This window comes from Gopherus evgoodei, chromosome 2 (genome assembly GCF_007399415.2).
Source record: "Gopherus evgoodei ecotype Sinaloan lineage chromosome 2, rGopEvg1_v1.p, whole genome shotgun sequence".
NCBI classification, from domain to species: domain Eukaryota; kingdom Metazoa; phylum Chordata; order Testudines; family Testudinidae; genus Gopherus; species Gopherus evgoodei.
The window spans coordinates 210268618-210289338 of record NC_044323.1 but is presented as its reverse complement, the minus strand read 5'-3'; the positions used below and the strand labels follow the sequence as shown (position 1 = coordinate 210289338).

Below are 20721 nucleotides of genomic sequence, written 5' to 3'. Positions count from 1 at the left end.
CTGACTGAAGGACTTCCTTGCATATGAGAAACCTGGCTAACAAACTGTACTGCCTGCCTGTCTGCAGCAATAAAGCACATACGTGTTACCTACACTTTTATTTATGCTTTTCTTTCTATTTTTGTAGTTCCACAATGCAACATGCTTTTATTTGAAATCTTGAGTTTTCAAACCTGAAACTCAGACAGAGAAAATAATTTTAATCTTGTGGGGAAGAACAGAATTGGTAGGTAAAGGCGTACGGTGGAGCGGTCATGTTCCACATCTCCAAATGCTGCTGTGAGGGACTTGAGTGACTTGAAAGGTATTAGGTCTGGGTGTGATTCGCTGCAGTGCCTTCTTTCCCACTCTCTCTTTCCACCTTCTTCCACTCCCTACCTACTAAAAAACTCAATTGTCGTCTTTTCCTATTTCTCTTTTGTACCGTGTACTTAAAACTTTGAGTAGATGCTGTACTAGGGAAATGTGAAAATCTGAAGCAATTTCAGCTGTAAGATCTTTGTAAAGATAGGAATGTTAATCCAAAGAGCATTAGTGCAGAGAGTCTAAGGGCTTGTCTACATCACAAAGTTGCAGTGCTGGTGAGGGGGTTACAGCGCTGCAACTTAGGAGGTGTACACATCTGCAGGGCACCACCAGCGCTGCAACTCCCTGTTTGCAGCTCTGGCCGTACTCCCGTTTTGTCTCGGGTGTAGAGGATCCAGCGCTGGTGATCCAGCGCTGGTAATCAAGTATAGACACTTACCAGCGCTTTTCTTGACCTCCGTGGAATAAGCAGGTATCCCAGCATACCTGAGGAAGCCTCTGGTAATCAAGCTGGTCTCCTTCCCCAGCTTGCTCTCGCGTTCCCCGAACCCCGAGCAAGCAGGTCTCCTTCCCTGAGGTTTGCTGGGTGGTTCCGGGAACGCGAGAGCAAACCGCGGCGAAGCTGGTCTCCTTCCCCGGTTTGCTCTCGCGTTCCCCGAACAAGCAGGTCTCCTTCCCTACGGTTTGTAGGGTGGTTCGGGGAACGCGAGAGCAAACCGCGGCGAAGCTGGTCTCCTTCCCCGGTTTGCTCTCGCGTTCCCCGAATCCCCGAGCAAGCAGGTCTCCTTCCCTGCGGTTTGCAGGGTGGTTCGGGGAACGCGAGAGCAAACCGGGAAAGGAGACCAGCTTCGCCGCGGTTTGCTCTTGCGTTCCCCGAACAAGCAGGTCTCCTTCCCTGCGGTTTGCAGGGTGGTTCGGGGAACGCGAGAGCAAACCGCGGCGAAGCTGGTCTCCTTTCCCGGTTTGCTCTCTCGTTCCCCGAACCCCCGAGCAAGCAGGTCTCCTTCCCTGCGGTTTGCAGGGTGGTTCGGGGAACGCGAGAGCAAACCGCGGCGAAGCTGGTCTCCTTTCCCGGTTTGCTCTCGCGTTCCCCGAACCCCCCTTGAAGCCGCCCAACAGCGCTGCAGTGTGGCCACATCTAACACCACTTGCAGCGCTGGTTGCTGTAAGTGTGGCCACTCTGCAGTGCTGGCCCTATACAGCTGTACTAATACAGCTGTAACAACCAGCGCTGCAAAATTTTAGATGTAGACATGGCCTAAGAGAAACAAGACTAGAAGTAGTCTTTGAGTGCTGTTGCGCTTGTCCAGTAGTGGAGAATGATCTTCTGAGAGGAAGCTCAAACCATGCAAAGGAGCAGGGCATTATCACTGATTGGAGAAGTGAATAAGGATATCAGCTAGGAAGATAAACCAGGCAAAGCTGAGGGAATCGAACAGAAGGATGGAAATGAGAAAACTCCAGTTCAGGAAGAGTATGGTGCACAGTTGGCAGCAATTATCCCAGTAGCAGCATGGTTCCTGAAGAAGAGAGCTCAGAAAGCAGCATGAAAGACCTGGGCTGAAATCTTGGCCCTAATGAAGTCTATGGCAACACTCTCATGGCATTGTAGGCCATTCCTCCTGCATACCCTTCTCTCCTTCTCAAGAGAAGCATGTGTTAAAGAAAACCCTGGTAGGTGAACTCAGTTGCCAAGCTCCTCTGCTGCTCTCGGGTAGGGTGTACTATGGGAGGAAACATTATGGCTGTCATTTTGTGGTGAGACAATTGAAAAATGACCCAGTGGCACTCCTGCCAGCCTCTCCAGATTAACAGAAAACAATTTATGTGCAAGACCACAAACAAACTATACTATAAGCACCAAGAGAAAAAGGCAACATCTTTATTCTGATTGTCTCTGCATTCTGTTCTCTTCCCCATTCTAGGACCTACTGCTGCTGCCACCTCTCTGGTGTCTTTTTCGGCTGGTCTTACTCAGAAGCCTTTCCCCAGTGATGCAGGCGTGGTCCATTTTAACAAAGTGCTTGTGAATGATGGAGACTATTATAATCCTAACACAGGTAACAGCCAAAAAGGGACATACAGAGGAGCTGGAAGCCGGTTGGGCAATATCATGGGATAGAGACATTATTACATTATCTTGAATGTTGCCAAGGTGCTTGTGCTGGAGAAACAAAATACATAGTTCTATGGTATAAATCAGACACACCTTGGTTAAAACTACTTGTCACACACTGAGGATGACCCAGCCTTTAAGTGCCAGTATCTATGCATTTACAAAAAGACTGTTACAGGGAATTCAGGTTGCTTAGCAGAGCCTTGTATCCTTCCAGAACATGGAAGTTGGCAGCAGAAAATTTAAACATTTAAAACCAAAACACAAATACTAGAAAACCAGGAAATGCTGCATTATGGTCATGACCCCCCCATCCTTGCCATCTCTGCAATCTCCATGATTCCTCACAGCAGTGATTAGGGAGGGAGCAGAGTTAAGGGTATGGGAGGCATGACTGTAATACTACATTTCCTGGTTTTGTCTCTCTTAGACTATGGTGCCCAGAAACACATCTCTATGTTCTGGAAGGGTACCAGGCCCTGTTTAGCAACCTTATTTCCCCTTTAACAATGTTTATGGTTAGTAAATTTCCCTTGTTGTTTGAGAAATTGATGGTTGTGAGGGGGAAATGGCTGAAGGACCCTTTGGGAACATATGATGGAGTTCCCTGGGCACAGGTAGCTGCTCCTCAGCCACTAGTTCCTGGCTCCTTTAGATGTAGGTATTGTTGGAGGGTTATAGGAACATAGAAACGGAGGGGCTGTGCGAAGTGCAGGTAGGGCTCTGTACAGTCCTTGTAACCAGAAGAGGCTGATGGCGAATCCCAAAACCTTTACCCCAGATGGGGGAGAAGTGGGTGAAGAAGGAATTTAGAGTTCCCCTTTGCCCCAGGAGTGGCTTGCCTGCCTTCCTCTTTTGATATCTGCAACTGCCACTGCATACCTCAGGAGGCGTGCAGATGAGTGTGAGCTGTGCCTTCATCTCAATGGTCATTTCTTCTCTCCTTTCCCATCATCACCTAGTCTGAGTGCTGTTAGCCTCTGGCATAGTAGGGAACCTGCCAATTCCCACAGACCTTGTCTTCACAGATGCAAAAGATGTATTTTTAAGCTCAGGGTAACTATGAGCACTATTCTGAGGTAAAAACTCAGTGAAGATGAAGATAGGTATATCTCCATTTATCAAGGTAACGTACACAAAGTTTAACCTGTTTCTGAAATCTTCTAGCTACTGTGTAATTGGAGGGAGAGGAATAGCTCTCTGGTTTGAGCATTGGCCTGCTAAACCCAGGGTTGTGAGTTCAATCCTTGGGGGGGCCACTTAGGGATCTGGGGCAAAAATTGGTCCTGCTAGTGAAAGCAGGGGACTGGACTCAATGACCTTTCAAGGTCCCTTCCAGTTCTAGGAGATTGGTATGTCTCCAGTTATTACTTTAGTTTTGCTAAGAAGCAATTAAACTTGCCAAGTCAGCACTATGCCCTTACCTAGTCCTGAACTAAGTCCCCATGTGTGTAGCATGCTCCTAGTTCTCATCTCTCTTGGTATATGTGACCTGCACTGCACGTGCCTATTCTCCACTCCTCAGCCCCCACCAGTGCTGAATGTTACAATGCCAAAGTCCCTTTGAGGATCTAATCCTTTGTTCCTTTTTGCAGCCAGCTACGGGGTGGGGACCTGTCCTCCACGCCCAGACTCTTCTTTTTCTAACCTAGATTTCCACATTTTTCTGCTGGATGTGACCTGGGTGTGAACCACCCTACTTAGGCTGAGCACCCCCTCTCCCCCAAACTCTGACTTGATCAACTTTGGCACATAGTGCAGAACTATTACTTTGTGCTGACAAGAGTTTTAGGTGGTGGTAATTATATCAGGCTAGATAACATGAGCGAACACCACACGTTGAAATCCTACTCCAGACAAAGCCTGAGGGCTTGTCTACACACGGGTGTCTTTTGGAATAGCTATTCTACTTTAAATCCACATGCTGTGGAATAACTGCCTGTTGTCAGCCCAAGAAACACATCAGACAGAGCAGAGGGTGGTGAGATTTCTATTATCAGCCGGGCCGTTTCCTCTACAGGGCTTATTCTGTGTATGAGCAAGTGGATGATGGTGTAGTTTTAAAATGAAATTGTCATTATTCCTACTGCACTGGAGAGTTTCCATCAGTAAAACTGTAATTAAATGTCTTTGCAGGCATCTTCACATCTCCCTATGAAGGGCGCTATCTGATCACTGCCGTCCTTGCTCCTGAAAGGGATGAGTATGTAGAAGCAGTGCTGTCTGTTGCCAATGCAAGCGTTGCTCAGCTCCACACAGCTGGTTATAGAAGAGAACTGCTTGAGTATCACAAACCACGATCAGGGAAACGAACCTGTGGTGGTGCTGGAACATTCCACCTCGTTCTTCACCTAAAAGCTGGAGATGAAGTAAACATTGTCGTTACGGGGGGCAAGCTGGCCTACACGGATTCCGATGAAATGTACTCCACATTTAGTGGAGTTCTTCTCTATCCGTCCATTGCTCATGTCTAGGTTCCTCGTGAAAAGAAGGGTAAGATATTCAGAAGAAATAAAATTTGAAGCTTTAATATATTCATTTTATATATTTGATTTGAGTGGTGGGTTTATGATACATATTTAACTTTACCTTCTCTCCCCCCCGCAAGACTTCTAAGTTCTGCCACTGTAAAAGGCATGTTTACAACAGTTAAACTAACTCCTTCCCCCAAGCCCTACAGAGTAGAAATTATGTCAAACAGTAAATTTGTACCCAGTCTCCATAGGAAGCTCTCTAATTTGCTCTCATATTACTCTTTAGTAAGCAATTTGCCAATTTCCATTCCCCCCCCCCCCATCAGTTCCATAAGCCTAAACCTGGTCATTTGAAATCCTACATTTTTGTTCTCTACAATTTTAGTCCTCTGGTCTGCTACTTTCATGTTTCCACTAGTGCAGAGATGAGGAAGTGATGATTACATAGGACTGAGCTGATCTCTGCCCAGATATTGGGTTGTTTAGTATCTGAACAGCTGATCTTTGGGTCAGCAGCCTTCATTTAAGAGAAAAATAGCTCAAGGGAATTATGGACAATGGTTACTCTGGGCAAAAAGGATATTGTTTGTCTGTTCAAAGGGTAAACCTCTGCTCTCAGTTGCAAAATAAATCAGTCACATCATATTCAACTGGAAACACCTGTAAGGAGAGAATTTGGCCCTAACTCAAGTACTTGATGCAGAACTGAGTCACTTTCTGCTGATGGGGGGGAAAAGGAAGACGAGCAGAAGCTTCCTTTGAGTCATAGCGCCTGGCTTTGAAAGCTTAAGACAAAAACTGTTGAGAACAAACTTCAACTTTCCCTCCAGTATGAGTGCTAAAGCTAGCAACAGCAAACTTAACGGTTATCTGTGAACCATTAGAAAAAGTGCATTCCACTGGAACTGGACTACCTTTCAAAAACTACACTTTCCTGTGCCAATTTTCAGAGGTTTTACAATTAAGAAAAAAAAGTCTTTACCCTGATGCTAGGTGACAAACCCACCAACCACAGGGGAAAACTGGCTACAGAAGGGAATATCAACGCTGTCTCTAACTAGCGTGCTGCCAAATTCTGAAGAACATTTTCTTTAGTTTTTGTTTTAGTAACCATGTTATTTGTAGCAGCAGCGACAAACTTTCAGATAAGGGTGTATTTTACATTATGTACTCCAACCAGATAGAAGGCTTCCCTTTGTCTTGAGTAGATGAAGTACATTTTAGACGCCACTGTAGATTTCCTCGTGCCTTCATTAAAGTGGTGACCAGTCAAATTATGTGTTAGCTCATTAAATCTGGACATATTTTGATCCTTTTTGTGGCTAGAAAAAAATCCAACAGCAATCTGAGTGGGAACATGCTGCAGATGTGTAAAAATCTATAAACTGAAGTTTTTAATAGTCTACTTTGTATAGTTTTATTTATAGCAGTGATGTGTAAAATATTTTAACTTTTCTACTGACAAATCCAGAACAGCTCTTAGTCTCTGTATGACTACAGTTGTTAGGAGGTGTCCTGTGATGAGGTCTGATAAATATATATCTAGTCAACATCTTGTTACAGCTGAGGTGGTAACTTTGGAATAAAAGCTCATTAAGAACTCTGTTGTGGGAAGTCTTTAGCTCATTGCTTGGAAACAGAATGAGCTCAGCTTTCAGGGTCAGTTTGAGAAGCTAATACATCAGCTACAGAAGAAACTGTTACTCTATCATGGAATTCTGGTCAAAGTTTCTTCACAGATTTGTTTGACTGTAGTTTTTATAAGCAAAGTATCAATCTCTATTGGAACTTTAAACACGATCTTTAGTAAAAGTTGTTGGCACATTCTTGTTTTCCAGTGAGCAAGTCAGAGCTAAGCTGAGGCTAGGATTTTGTGCAGTGTATAGTAGGAAAACTACAAAGCACAGGAGCTGCTGTCTCTCAGCTAGTGATAGACAGCACACTCAACGCTTCATAACTTAAGTCTTCTCCTTCTTTCACTGGAAGTTATATGTTGTTTTCCCTGAAACCACAGTGCCGCTTGAAGTGTTATACAGCTGCTTGCTTTGTCATACAGCATGCTAAGGAGGTGAGGTGTATTTTCCTCTGGCCCTAAGTCCGCTTCATGCTTTCAAGCCATGTCTTTTAGTGTAGACTTAGGCCCGATGGCCTCACTCTCTGTGAGCCAATTATCATGACAACCAGTTTGCTCCTAGTATAGGCAAAGAAGTGAGAGACTCCTTAAGTTTTCTTACACTCCTCCCAGAAGTTGGCTCCAGGCGATGTGTGACTCAAGTGTTGTTACAATATTGGTGGCTGTCCTAGAAATGATTCATGGAAACAATGTGAGCTGAGCGCTCAGGGAAACCCACTTGGCAGGCAAGCTCCCTTTAAAAAAAAGTTTTGTCTAATGAATCAGTGATAGAGAAGTACAGGGGGTAGTGCTGCTGCTGCTGCTGCTGATTTAGCCGGAGAAGCCTTGCAGCATGGAAATATAACAATCTAACAGAAGAACATCAGTCAAGCCTGTTACGTGCCAGTTTCAAGGCAGGTTGGAAAGAATCTGAGAACAAATCATACAAGACAGAGGTTTACAAGAGCTAGTGTTTGTCATTCTGCGGCTGGGCAGACACACACGAAGACCTCTCAAGAACACTAGAACTATTGAGATGAGAGGAGCTTGCCAGATAGCATCGTATATAAAGGCAGTCAAAGCAGAATAACCAGATCATTGAGAACAAACAAGAATTTGTCAGAACTATTCTAAAACAGAGGTCTGTATCCGGAAAGACAGATTCCACATAGTGGCCAAACATGACGAAAGGATTTCTGAGTCATGGTGAGCAGATGTGATACAGGTGAGGAAATGCAGACAAAGCCACTAAAAGACAAGAAAAAACATTGCCCAACTGACCTTGGAGCAAAGTAGGAATGGACCTTTTCACCAAACACCACCTCGTTATTATAGACATCTAGTTCCCAGAAATGTGAATAGTTGAACTACCATAGCAGCCATCCTAGACAAAGCAGCAGTGTGGTATCCTGACCTGTATAGATTCAGGCAGACCACAAGTTACTTTAAGTGAGCTTGTGCAATTTACCTTGGAATAGGAATTTAGTCACAGTACAGCATTAACTGTTTTTTAAAAAGTGCAAAAAGCCGAAGAGAAAATACAGAAGCTAGTCTTGAGTGGAGAAACACTCTACGCTACAGGATTATTCCGATTTTACATAAACCAGTTTTGTAAAACAGATTGTATAAAGTCGAGTGCATGTGGCCACACTAAGCACATTAATTCAGCGGTGTGCGTCCATGTACCGAGGCTAGCGTTGATTTCCGGAGCGTTGTACTGTGGGTAGCTATCCCATAGCTATCCCATAGTTCCCACAGTCTCCCCTGCCCATTGGAATTCTGGGTTGAGATCCCAATGCATGATGGTGCAAAAACAGTGTCGCGGGTGATTCTGGGTAAATGTCGTCTCTCATTCCTTCCTCCTTGAAAGCAACGGCAGACAATCATTTCGCGCCCTTTTTCCCTGGATTGCCCTGGCAGACGCCATAGCATGGCAACCATGGAGACCGTTTTACCTTTTGTCACTGTCACCGTATGTGTACTGGATGCCGCTGACAGAGGCAGTACTGCAGTGCTACACAGCAGCATTCATTTGCCATTGCAAGGTAGCAGAGATGGTTTCCAGTTCTGTACCGTCTGCTGTGCCATTGTTAATTGGCGATGAGATGACAGTTATCAGTCATTCTGTACCGTTTGTTGCTGTCATGGGTGCTCCTGGCTGGCCTTAGCTGAGGTCGGCTGGGGGCGCAAAGAAAAAAATGGGAATGACTCCCTGAGTCAATCCCTCCTTTATGGTTTATCTAAAAATAGAGTCAGTCCTGGCTAGAATATGGGGCAACTATATTAGAGAACCAGAGAGCACAGCCGCTCCGTGTCAGATCCTGCAGAAATGATGAGCTGCATGCCATTCACAGGGGGTGCCCCTGTAATAACCTCACCTGTTGATTCCCTTCTCCCCCAACCTTTTTGGGCTACTGTGGCAGTGTCCCCCATTTGTGTGATGAAGTAATAAAGAATGCAGGAATAAGAAACACTGACTTTTTAGTGAGAGAAAATGAGGGGGAGGTAGCCTCCAGCTGCTATGATAGTCCAGGCAGTACAGAATCTTTTCTTTAAACACGAAAGGGGGGGAGCTGATGGAACTCAGCCCCCAGTTGCTATGACGACGGTTACCAGCCATTCTGTACCATCTACCAGGAATGACCAGGAGTCATTCCTGTTTTTACCCAGGTGCCTCTGGCCAACCTCACCTGAGGCCAGCCAGGAGCACTAATGGGCCGATAACAAGGACGGCGATCAGTCCTTTTGCACAGTACTGTCTGCCACAGGGGAGGGGAGAGGATGCTGCTATTCACTGCCGCAGCACCGCTTCTATGTCTACTGCATGCTGCTGGTAGGGTGACACATAAAAAAAGTCAATAAATGATTTTTTTCCCCTTTTCTTTCACCGGGGGGTGGGTAGAGTGACAAGGTATACACTGAAACACCCCGGACAATGTGTTTGACCCTACAGGCATGGGGAGCTCAGCCAAGAATGCAAATGCTTTTTGGAGACTGCAGGATAGCTGGAGTCCTCAGTCCCCCTCCCTTCCTCCATGAGCGTCCATTTGATTCTTTGGCTTTCTGTTACGCTTGTCACACAGCACTGTGTTGTGGCCTCTGTCTATCATAGCCTGGAGATTTTTTTCAAATGCTTTGGCATTTCGTCTTCTGTAACGGAGCTGTGATAGAACAGATTTGTTTCCCCATACAGTGATCAGATCCATTATCTCCCGTACAGCCCATGCTGGAGCTCTTTCTGGATTTGGGACTGCATCACCATCCATACTGATCAGAGCTCCATGCTGGGCAAACAGGAAATGAAATTCAAAAGTTCACAGGGCTTTTCCTGTTTACCTAGCCAGTGCATCTGAGTTTGGATTGCTGTCCAGAGCAGTCACAATGGTGCACTGTGGGATACTGCCCAGAGGCCAATACCGTTGATTTGCAGCCACACTAACCCTAATCTGATATGGTAATACCGATTTCAGCACTAGTCCTCTCGTCAGGGAGGAGTACAGAAACCGGTTTAAAGAGCCCTTTATATGGATATAAAGGGCCTCATTGTGTGGACGGGTGCAGCATTAAATCGGCTTAACGCTGCTAAAATCACATAGTGTAGACCAGGCCACAGACTGCATTAATAGTAGCCTGGTACCATGCTTGATGTCAAGATGCACATGTATCGTGGTGTCTAGCCCCAGCCTTACTACTGCAAGCAGTAATCAAAGAAGTTGAATAGAGGCCAGTGAACTATGCAGTCCACTGAAACTTGATTAGCAGGACACAGATGGACTGAGAGAGAACAGAACAGACTCAAAACAAACACCACAGTGCCATAGGAACCAAGTGCAAGTCAGTCTCTTGTTGTCACAAGACAGACCCATGTTCACTCCAACATCAAATCACCTGCAAGGTATGCAGCAGACTTTAAGGATTGTTCTTTCAAGCTTTGTAAAGTTAAGTGGGAGTAAAAACCAGTTGGTGGTGTGTTAAGTTATGATATATGCTTTAACTGTGTATAATATTAAGCAGTTTGTTATCTCAAATATGATGAGAGATTTTACAATAGACGGCTTTCCAGTAAGGGGCATTATTGTATGATTAATATGCTTTTGTATAGAGTAATGTCTAGGAAGAGTAAGTGGAGAAAAAGCAGAGCCTAAACATTGCACTGTCACTCTTTTTAGCCTTGGAAAACGTGTGTGCAGCACAGCCAGTAGAAGTGTAGGGTATTTGTTTTAAAACCGACTGCTTTGCTATTCACCTTTGGCTCTTCCATCACAATTTCCACCTGGCTCTTGCCTGGGTTTTAGGCCACCTCTGAGTCATCCAGTTTGAAACATTGGTCTGGGTTTTGTGGAGTTCTTAGCTACAAGAGCATAGAAATATTGAGGTGCAGTTTTTAGCTAGCCAGTCAGTTCAGCTGGTGCCTCTGATCAGATCACGCACCTGCCTCACAGATCTCTGATGCAGGTTCAGAACAGTGTTCCCACACCACAGCAGAGGAAATAGACACTTGATTCAGAGAGGGCAATCTGACTGCCTTCAGTAATGATACAGCCTCGGGTAGGCCTGCTTTTTTCAAGGTAAAAAATTACATTGTGTACACACCTTTTTGGAACCTGTGTTCTTTCCAACCCAGCAGCACCACAGCTAGTCTCTTTCTTTATGTCAACTTCTTCCATTGCCATTGGTGCTCTGAGACATTAGGACTTTGCTAGACTTTTCATCTCCTAACAGTAGGTCTATGCACACTGAACTACAGGGTTTGCCATTCTAGTCCAGATGTTTGTCCATCTTGTTTGGGATCCTGTATCTAGAACGGGGACAGATTATTTCTGCCACTTTAAGTAAATATTGTGGGCAATCACTGGTATTATGCTACTTGTGGCCATGTAAGTGACCGCAAATCTCTGTTACTTTAAGTTGCCACATGTGCTATCCCCAGTCAGACAGTAGGCAAAGTACATAGAGTACACCAGGAAGACTGGCTGGAAGTGGCACCACATCTGCTGTAGCAGAGCCCACACTCCAGTAGTTTTGAGGTGGTCTGGAGCTCAGCTATAGAGCTCTGTACAAGAGGAAATTGTGTGCCCTTCCCACCACTTAAACATCAAGCACATATTCATTTATATTGTGAAAAGTCAAAGGCACAACTTATTTGTCTAGTGAGTATTTCTGTACACAATTCACTATTATCTCAAATTAGAAGTTACTGAATCAGATGGATTATCATGAATAGAGTAAAAAAAGCTGGTTGGATAAAAGTAACTCATTGAAAATATCAAGTGACTAGAACAAGTAAATCTTCCCTAGTAGACTGTATGTGAAACGTGATCTGTATTAGTACCTCATCTTGTTCAATTCTGTTACCTGTACTGATAAAAATAAAATCAGCAACTTTGCAGTAATTGTATATCATTAATCAGCCCCTGGCAAGTATTCCAAAGGAACATTTGCTGTTCTTCCTGATGATTTTTTTTTAAAATAGGTATTTATTAGATAAACCTGATTCCATCTAAAATATGAAATGCTGGTTTACATACATCCTTATGTCGAACTTTGGCAATCTATTATAAGAGCCAATGAGAATTTCATTCTTTAAAAAGAAAGAGAAGAAAACTCTTTAGTTTAAGTTTGTTTATTGTGGCAACACTGTTTTGAACATCAATAAACATTGCACCAAAAAGTGTAGGTTATTTACCCAGAGACAGTCCAGTCTTTACAAAGACCACTGTACTGGCATATTCAGAGTTGACAATTTAACACTAACTTATTAGTGATTGTGTAGTTTAACAATCAACTATTTCACATGTTCTCAATTTAATAATGAAATAGAAAGTATTAAAAAGAGTACTCCTGACCCTCACCTTAAAAACAAACCAAAATGCAGCTTTCATCTGGAGATAAACACTTTTTTTTTTTTTAAATGATGAAGCAGAGTTTCATCCTACTTAGCAGGATTTAACATAGGAAACAAAACTTTCTTAGGCAAAAGTGACAATTCAAAGGCATCTAAAATTTACTAGACATTTCTAATGTTTCATAATGGTGTAATTCAGTTGCTTAACTCCTTCAAAAGTCTATTTCTAGGAGACTTGAATACAATGTCAAATGTATCTCTTTACCCATTTGGCTTAAATTACATAACTTCTGGCAATTTTAAGTGTTAAGACTTTTCCAGTTGAAGACTTATGTTCTAGAAACAGTAATAATGATGTCACAAGGCTAAGAATACATGATCCAGCTTCACACCTGCACTTCTATACTCAGAGATTAGAAGCCCCACATTTTTGAAGTACAAGCTTAAACACATGAAAGTAAAAAAAAAAAAAATCCAGAAATGCTTACCTCTATACATACAAGTGACTAAGTTATGATCACTATAGAAATGGACAGTGTCCGATGGACTGACTAGATCTGAACTGCAGTGTTCCTTTTTTATCCCTTTTTTAAATACTGTGGAAGTTTATGGTGTCAAACACTGTTCCAGTGCAAAGGGGATCTGCATCTTCAACAACAGTCTTAAGAGGGGTGTGTGTGTGTGTACACACGCTTAAAAGCTCCTCTCTTTCACAGAAAGAATGAGTTAATTTGTGCTGATCTGAAATAGGCTTAGCACAAACATTGTTTTCAAACCATCTATGTCTACCAAGGTAAAATAAAGGAAGCAGACTAATTCCAATGTATCCACTTCATATTGTAATACTGTAGCACAAACCTACCATTTGACAGTTAATGAGATGTCTTTTCTAGAATTTGTTTGGAATACTGGACATTTTACTTCCCTAAGTATGTAAGTAATAGTCTGCACAGAATAACCAAGTTCAGTCCCCACAATGGATTCTAAAGTAATATTACCATCTAATCTGAGTAGGGCTCCAAATGCAAGTTGGTTTCAAATAAAAAAAAACAATTTGCTTATCAAAAAGATTCAAACAAGTTTGCATTGTATCAAAAATGATATAGCAGAATTGTAACTATGACAGACAGAGTGAAAGGGCAGCATATTTATTCAGCAGCTTTTTGGAAATTCCTAAATGCCAAAAATTCACCCCAAAATTGCAACACAATCCAAGTGCTCATATTAATTTAAACTACTGGTGCTTAAAGGAAACATTTGACCCTATTCAGTTTGTTGTTTAAAACAGGTTTTATACTGATTTTACCCTGTCCTCACCTTAAAGTGCACAGAATTCATCACTGTATGTGTCAAACTGTAGAGAACATGAAAACCCAGATTAAGAGAAAACTAGCAAAGTACAATACAAGCACATTCTTGCCTTCTGCCCAATTTGGAATTTCATCAGGATGTTTTAAGTTTTTCATCAAGTGCTTAAAAAACCAACAACTGCATTAAGCTAAGGCCACCAGAGAATGAGCTAAAAGTGGTGAAGGAAATTCTGACTACTCCAGAAGAACTGATCTAGGAGATCCAGATCCATTCCTTTTGTGGAAAGATTTTCTCATCACTGTGAGGAAATTTTTTCACTTAATAGCCCTGTATCTCATTGATTTTCAAAGCAACTTAGGGAAAACCATTTCACAAAGGGTAAAATTTTCATATTAGAAGAAACCAAGAATGAAAATAAAAACAGATACAGGGCTTTTAAAGACTAGGGTTTATAAGCCTTTGCTCAGTGCAGTGATCTATAAAATAGGCCATGTTCCGTTCTGATCTGAACCTGTGAAACAATAAACCATAAACAATAAACCAGCAATAGCATTTGCAGCCCACTACTGCTTGCATTAAAGACAGACTGTGGCTCTTGATTGAGTAATCCTAGTACAATTATGGTTGCTGCAAATACTAACTTATAAAACAACATCTTTAGACATTTGTTTGGATCATGAAAAAAACATAGTCCCATCTACTTAACCACTAAGACTTGGGAAATGGCCAACTTTTCTGCGGAAATTATTAGCATACCATGAAATCCATATACTCTAATGAGGCTGCCGTTTAAATCATTTGTTTATATGGCACAAAAAAGTTCAAACTGATGTAACTCGCTTTCTCCTTTCCTTCACTAAAGAGGCAGGTCCCCTTTGCGACTTCACCTCTTTGCTTATAATTCCAGTTGCTGTGAGCTAGTCATTAAAAATAACCTACTTCAAATGATACGTTGATCCAAAAATATTCAGTGAATCTGTTTTTCAGTTGACTGGAATTAGTGCCTCATGTTAGAACCTCACATGGAGAATTCTCAGACTGACAAAGGAAATAAAAAAGATTCCTTCTAAAAAAGAAATCTACCAAATCTGCTGTTTTCACTGACAGCCTAGGGTCAACATCCTCACTTCGACTCTGCACCTCTAAAGGCACAGCACAGAATTTCACTCCAGCTTTATACTATACCCTTCCTAAGTTTGCTGTACAAACCAAAAGGAAAAATCTTTGCCTTCAAGAATTTTTGGGATACCCAGTGAAGACTGCAGGCAAACTGCTTTTGGAGTTGGTAAGTATTAGGCCTATGAGGCAGTTAGCATAATACAGTAATTTACAGGCGCAGGTCTGAAACCAAGCAATGGCCACACAGCAATGCTTGTCATTTACCTGAAAACTCTGTTGGCTCTGTTCTGCTACACAGCATTCAGAACACAAACCTTGCGCCCGGGGGCTCACTGCTGCATAGTCCTTGCTTCAACAACTGAAAACCCTTAATACAGAATTCTGGGAGGCCTGCAGTAGAACCAATTAAAAAAATTAAATATATAATTTTCTTCAATGACAACTCCCCAAATATAATCTGTACATGCTTTTTACTGTGCACACATATACGCATTTCAATGCTGTAAAAAAATGCCAACTTCTCAGGTATTACAGCTATTCAATCTCTGGACTGAAAATTGCCATGGAAGGTTGCAGCTTGGGAACAACAAAAGTCATTCAAGAATCCAACGGCATACTGAAACTTCTCAAGAGATGGATTGAAAATACACAATAAGCTCATAATATGGTCAAATCACTGTATGTTTAGAAAAATGTAAGAGGTAGAGTTAACATGAGTGGCACCTTGCTGCACAAGCACAGCCTCTACCTTTAATATACCCTAGACTGTACATGTGACAATACTATTTACATTTAAGGAGGAACTTTATATCTTCAGTTTCTGTCAGGTGGTTAATGTGTAAGACATTTTTGTTTATGAGAAATGGAGCCATAGTTGTTTCAGACAGTTACGCCTTTTTAAAATGGCCTAATTACCAATTGAAAATTAGTCTATAACTGCTATAACATGGCTGATAGTCTATTTGGCAGCTTCCATGCACTTTTTGGCTTCTTTTTAAAAAAAAAAAAATATTAAGGAGACTAATATACAAAAAGTCTATATTTAAGGTAAGTTTTGTATCTATGGAAAGGCAAAGATGCAGCAAAAACTCCACCTTTGTGTTGCCATCTAGTATCTCGGTACTGCTGCTATCACATAGGCGAATCTCAAATGCCTTAAAAAGTCAAAGGACAAACAGAAACTTTGCATTTTGTTTGTGCCAAACCCATAGACTTAAAAGTATTGTCTCAAGTAAGACTCATGGTACCAATGTATAAATTAGCATCTCCAGAAAAGACAGACATTCTCTCTTCACATTTAAACTGAAGTTGAATGACTGGATACAAAATCCCATCTCCAGGTGAGCAGAGCGGTTCAGGCTAGGTCTTCCACGTTCACCTCAGGAAATGGTTGTCGCCAATAGCAGAAGGAACTGAATTCCGGGCACACAAAAGCAGAACTCTGTTCTTTATTGAGCAGTGGGAACACATGTTCCACAAGCTCACTTAGCCTGAAATACCTACATTAGAAAAAGAAGATGATTATTTCACAGTCTAGTCAATGTTCTATTGTTGCGCAGCTTTAGAAATGTAATTCCAAAAGCCGACAGTCAAAGAAGTAGTGTTCCTCCAAAAGCTATTTTCCACTTTACTTAGTTTACATTTTTCTTTCTGAATACATTTCAGTACATATCTGAGGCTGAAGATCTCTAGTAGGCAGGATTTCACACAAGTCCTTAAGATTTCATATTATAGCATCACTGTTACAATGGTTACTGTCTTGCTTGAAGCTCAGCCCTCCCCAACTCCTTCTGACCATTTGAAATAATAAAAGTGGTCTTACGAGGACTTGTTTCCCTTTGTCTGTTCCTGGATCAGTTCACCCTTTGGGTTCACTGTAAATATTCTGCAGTCTGGGACTCCCACTTTCGTGTAGGCGAATACATCCTGCAGAAAGCATGAACAGTGGTGCAGAAGGAAGTTATTACTCTGCTTTCAGATTCCCTTATGTGAGTGAACACTGCTCAATAGAAAAAAAAAAAACTTTACAGAAAGAACATGAAGATACATTTAAAAGTAGATTGAAGTAATTGAAATTTGGCTCTTCAAAAGTTAAAAAGACGACATGCAAAGTGTCAGACATATTTAGAAGCCATAAACCTTAGACAGCATAGAAAGGATTAGAATATACAGCAGCAAATAAGATGAACTTCCAGCTTCAGTCTAGGAAGTAAGATTTGTTCCTAGGCCTTAGACCACAAACGACAAAATGCTTCTTGGGGGGAATATTCCATTACTGGAATGGAAAAGCAATACTTTTGGGGCCCATCCCTTCCTTGCTGGTTCAGGGCTCAGTACCTGTGTGGTTGAAAACAAGACAGGGAGAGAGGAAAGAGAGAATTGTGTGAAAGAATAAAGTTTCTGCATTGAGTTGCTATGGAATTAATAAACTTTGGCTCTCAGATACTGTGGTGAACACCACTGCAGAAACACCAAAGGATGGAATGTTATATTTATTAAAGGCCAGATTCTGAGAACATTTACATGTGAGTAACTTCACTAATACATGTAGTTCCACCAAAGCCAGTAGAACAGCTTGCACAAGTCAAGTTATTTTTAAGTGTGTTTGTATGACTGGGCCATAAAAAGGAAATGCCATCAGGTGTTTAATAAATTAAAGCTGTTCAATTTCCTTCTTACATTTCTAAAAGGACCAAAAAAACCCTTATTTCCCTTGCTTCACAAATAAAATTTGTTTGAGTGTTTTGACCCTTCAATTAGAAAGGTGCAGACTTACATTGGGCCTGTTTCCAAAAGCAGCATAGAAAGGCTGTTTATTCGGCACAAACAAGTTCTTGATATCATTCAAACACTCGATTTTGAATTTTTCAGGCTTCTTTTCTATCACTTCCCTAGAATAAAATTTGAACACAATCACTGAATCCTAAATCACCATTTCAGAGGGGTAATTCCCCCTATTCAGCTGCTGTTTGCATTCTCACTGTACATTGTGTGGCTGAAATTTCCAATGTACAGATATTGTACCAGCTGTACAAAAAACAAAAAAAAACAAAACAATCCACTTGCCCAAGATGAATAAAACATAACTCATTTTTTCCTTCATCGACAATCGCAGTAAAATGCGGGTCAACAGATTCTGCACATAAATTTTCATGCCAAACCAAATTCATAACTGCTCTGACACGGTCTCTGCCACCTCAGAGGATCATTTAAGCAGATCAGGATAAAATGGCAAGTGAGAATATATAGGAACACATTAGGCCTACCTTCAGTCCTGCTCCCAATGAAGACAATGGCAGTTTTACCAGTGACTACTGGGTGGTAGAACTGGGGCCACTGCTAGCTGCAACTTACTGTGTCAATTCATTTTTATTTTACTTTGCTTAAGACTATATCACATTCACCTTAATTAGCTATCATCAGTGACAAGTGATTAGTCTACTGAAGTTTCCAACAGCGATTGTCTCAGATATTTAGATAACAAATCTAGAAGGCTGAACATTTCTGGGTTCTTTATAAGACATAATATTAATCATTACATTCTTGTTACAATGTAGAATTCCCAAGGTTCTAATACCATTCAGTGTGGTAGTGAAAAGCTGGAAAATCCAGATTAGCTTGTGGAAGTTCAACTCTGCAGTTCTTGCAGCCATACTTCTCTGGACAGAATTTTACTGATACATACAGAACCTTATGTTAAGAGTAAGTCACAGGATCAGAGGGAGAGGAGTAGACAAACACCTCCTTTACCAGACTGACACTTTACCTGCTGTAACAGCTTTTAATACATACATATGATCACAAACATCATATTGCAAATGAAACGTTTCAGAATCAGCAAATGGTTTCAGGGGGTCATAATAAAGCCATGGGCCCTCCAGTTTGCAGGGGTAAAAATAAGAACAATGGTATAATGATAGTTCATAAAGCAGCCATTTCACTCAGTTCCTCACACCTTTTCTATTTATCTCTGCCCACTTCCCTGCCTCCTTAGTACAAATAAAATTGCCAATAAAATACCAATGTGCTTACCTATGAAAGGCCGAGAACAAGCTGCTGGGGGACAACAACAAGGGGCCCCTGGGTAGGATTGTTCCTTTGTCATTCACCCAATGTAAGTACCCTCTTGTCATATCTGCCATTCCAATGGCACGAGCAGAGCAATACAGAAACTTGTAGCCATTCCTAAGGAAGAATATTCTGCTTAGTTTATATTCCAGCCAAAAAAATGTTTTGCCAAGATCACTGTATTATGGTAGTGCCTAGAAGCACCAATCAGGGCAGTAACCTCATTGTACACTCACCATGCACAGGTAGAGGAGGTTGTCCCTAATTTGAAGAGTCTGTAATAATTTAAAGATTCAAAAAGCAAGCCTAATAGAGAAGGGAAAAGGAGAGCAGGTACTAAGTACTTCGATCACACTATTACAGGTTAGATTTATGCACAACCTGGTGGTTCTGGATAATTGGCAAAAAAAATTATTGTTGTAAACAAACCTATATCCAACTCTTATTCAACCCTCTCTATTAGTTATAGTAATTATTAAATGTGCATTTGCAGATAAGGACTCCATTTCTGCATATTAAAATGTTCTGCTGTTGCTTGTAGGCAAAAATATTTAGTTACAGTATGTCACGTCAGAATTACTGAAAACTCGTTGTTCAGCAAATCTCTAAAAATGTTCCTGCAGACTTTGCACACGTCTATTCACATGAAAAAAAGCTGCATTTGAGCATGTACACAGTGTTGGTCTTGGGTGCAAGTGGATGCAAGTGCATTTTTAGCGGCCTATGAAATTTGTCTCACAGTGCCAAGATTGCTGCTTCCAGTGCGTAAGATACTGAAGTTCTGCCCAACTCCCATTGACAGTAATGGGCATGAAGAGGCAACTTTTGGCCCTTTGCATTATATCTGAGGTCAACATGAAGGTTCCAAGGCCTCAAATCTAATCTGTCAAGGCAATGATTCTAAACTTCAACTTAAAAAACTTCCATTAAAAATAAATTATTTGGAAATATCCCCAAACAATTACTCATCTTGTATCCCTCAGGCACAATACTAAATGCAGTTAAATGCTATTCCCAGGGTTGCTGGTGAATGATGGTGCTGTCAATATGTTTTTGAAAAGTGTTTGCCACACAAAGGACCAAATCAGGAGAGAAAAATATATTTGTCAAGTTAACAAATTTAAACAATTAAAAAGATTACTAGACTCTATGCTTTTCAAAGAATGAACATTTTAAAGAAACAGGATCAATGTACATCTGGAGTTCAGTAACTTACATGTATAAAATTATGCAAGATATAAATAACTGAAAGCACACAGTTTAGGCCCAACACTTACATTTCAAATAACTTTTTCAAAATAAGTGTTTTCATGATTCTTTTAAAATGTAACAGATACTGCAATCTGAAGAACAGTTACAATTCTGCTTCCCAACCAGCACAACAGTTAAGAAGGTCTTTAGAATTTCTGTTATAAAACTACAATTTTTAAAACTAAAATCTGAATTTATTCCTTGGAAATACATTGCAAAATATCAAATTACCAGGGAAAGTGGTAGTTCATGGGCAAAGCAATAGCATGTGTTTCAGTTAATCTGATTCATTTAAATTCTATTAGTCAGTAATCCAAAATACCCGGTTGCTTCAAAGTAAGATACATACTCATTGATGGAATGGTAGAGTTTTGCAATGCCTTGATGGGTCCAGTCCTTGCCAAGCTGTGGGAGAATTTGCCCTAAGGCATCAGACCTAAAAACAAGAATCATCGGAACTAAGTTTACAAGGAGAGATTTTGTATTTTTTTTATTCATGTCACTGAATTTGTTTTGCAACAAATATTTGTGGAAGATTCAAAGAATCTCTGTGCAACAGATTCTAGCGATTACGGCAAAGCTTTGGTAGCTAATCTCGATTGAGCCATTAGTGAGCCCA

General features: G+C 41.3%; 2 protein-coding genes across 9 annotated transcripts in view; one reads left to right on the top strand and one right to left on the bottom strand.

Annotated features, from left to right (window-relative positions):
* Positions 1-20721, top strand: part of EMILIN2 (elastin microfibril interfacer 2) — a 136576-nt gene that overhangs the window by 65830 nt on the left and 50025 nt on the right. For 2 of the 3 annotated variants that reach the window (XR_003999104.1, XR_003999103.1), the window contains exons 7-8: positions 2232-2366; positions 4559-4915. Coding sequence is in view for 1 of the 3 variants with exons in the window: in XM_030552840.1 (XP_030408700.1) it covers positions 2232-2366; positions 4559-4896 (473 nt within the window). In the remaining 2 variants the exon portion in view is untranslated. Of the gene's footprint in view, positions 1-2231; positions 2367-4558; positions 8145-20721 lie in introns of those variants that run through there. The other variant, XM_030552840.1, reaches the window with a different exon arrangement.
* The window catches only part of LPIN2 (lipin 2), a 72115-nt gene continuing 63509 nt past the window's right edge, over positions 12116-20721 (bottom strand). For 5 of the 6 annotated variants that reach the window (XM_030552847.1, XM_030552841.1, XM_030552844.1 and 2 more), the window contains 5 exons: positions 20452-20538; positions 18816-18968; positions 17560-17674; positions 16606-16709; positions 12116-16282 (listed from right to left, as the gene is read on the bottom strand). In XM_030552847.1, the coding sequence (XP_030408707.1) occupies positions 16138-16282; positions 16606-16709; positions 17560-17674; positions 18816-18968; positions 20452-20538 (604 nt within the window). In that variant the 3' untranslated portion in view covers positions 12116-16137. The remainder of the gene's footprint in view (positions 16283-16605; positions 16710-17559; positions 17675-18815; positions 18969-20451; positions 20539-20721) is intronic. The other variant, XM_030552846.1, reaches the window with a different exon arrangement.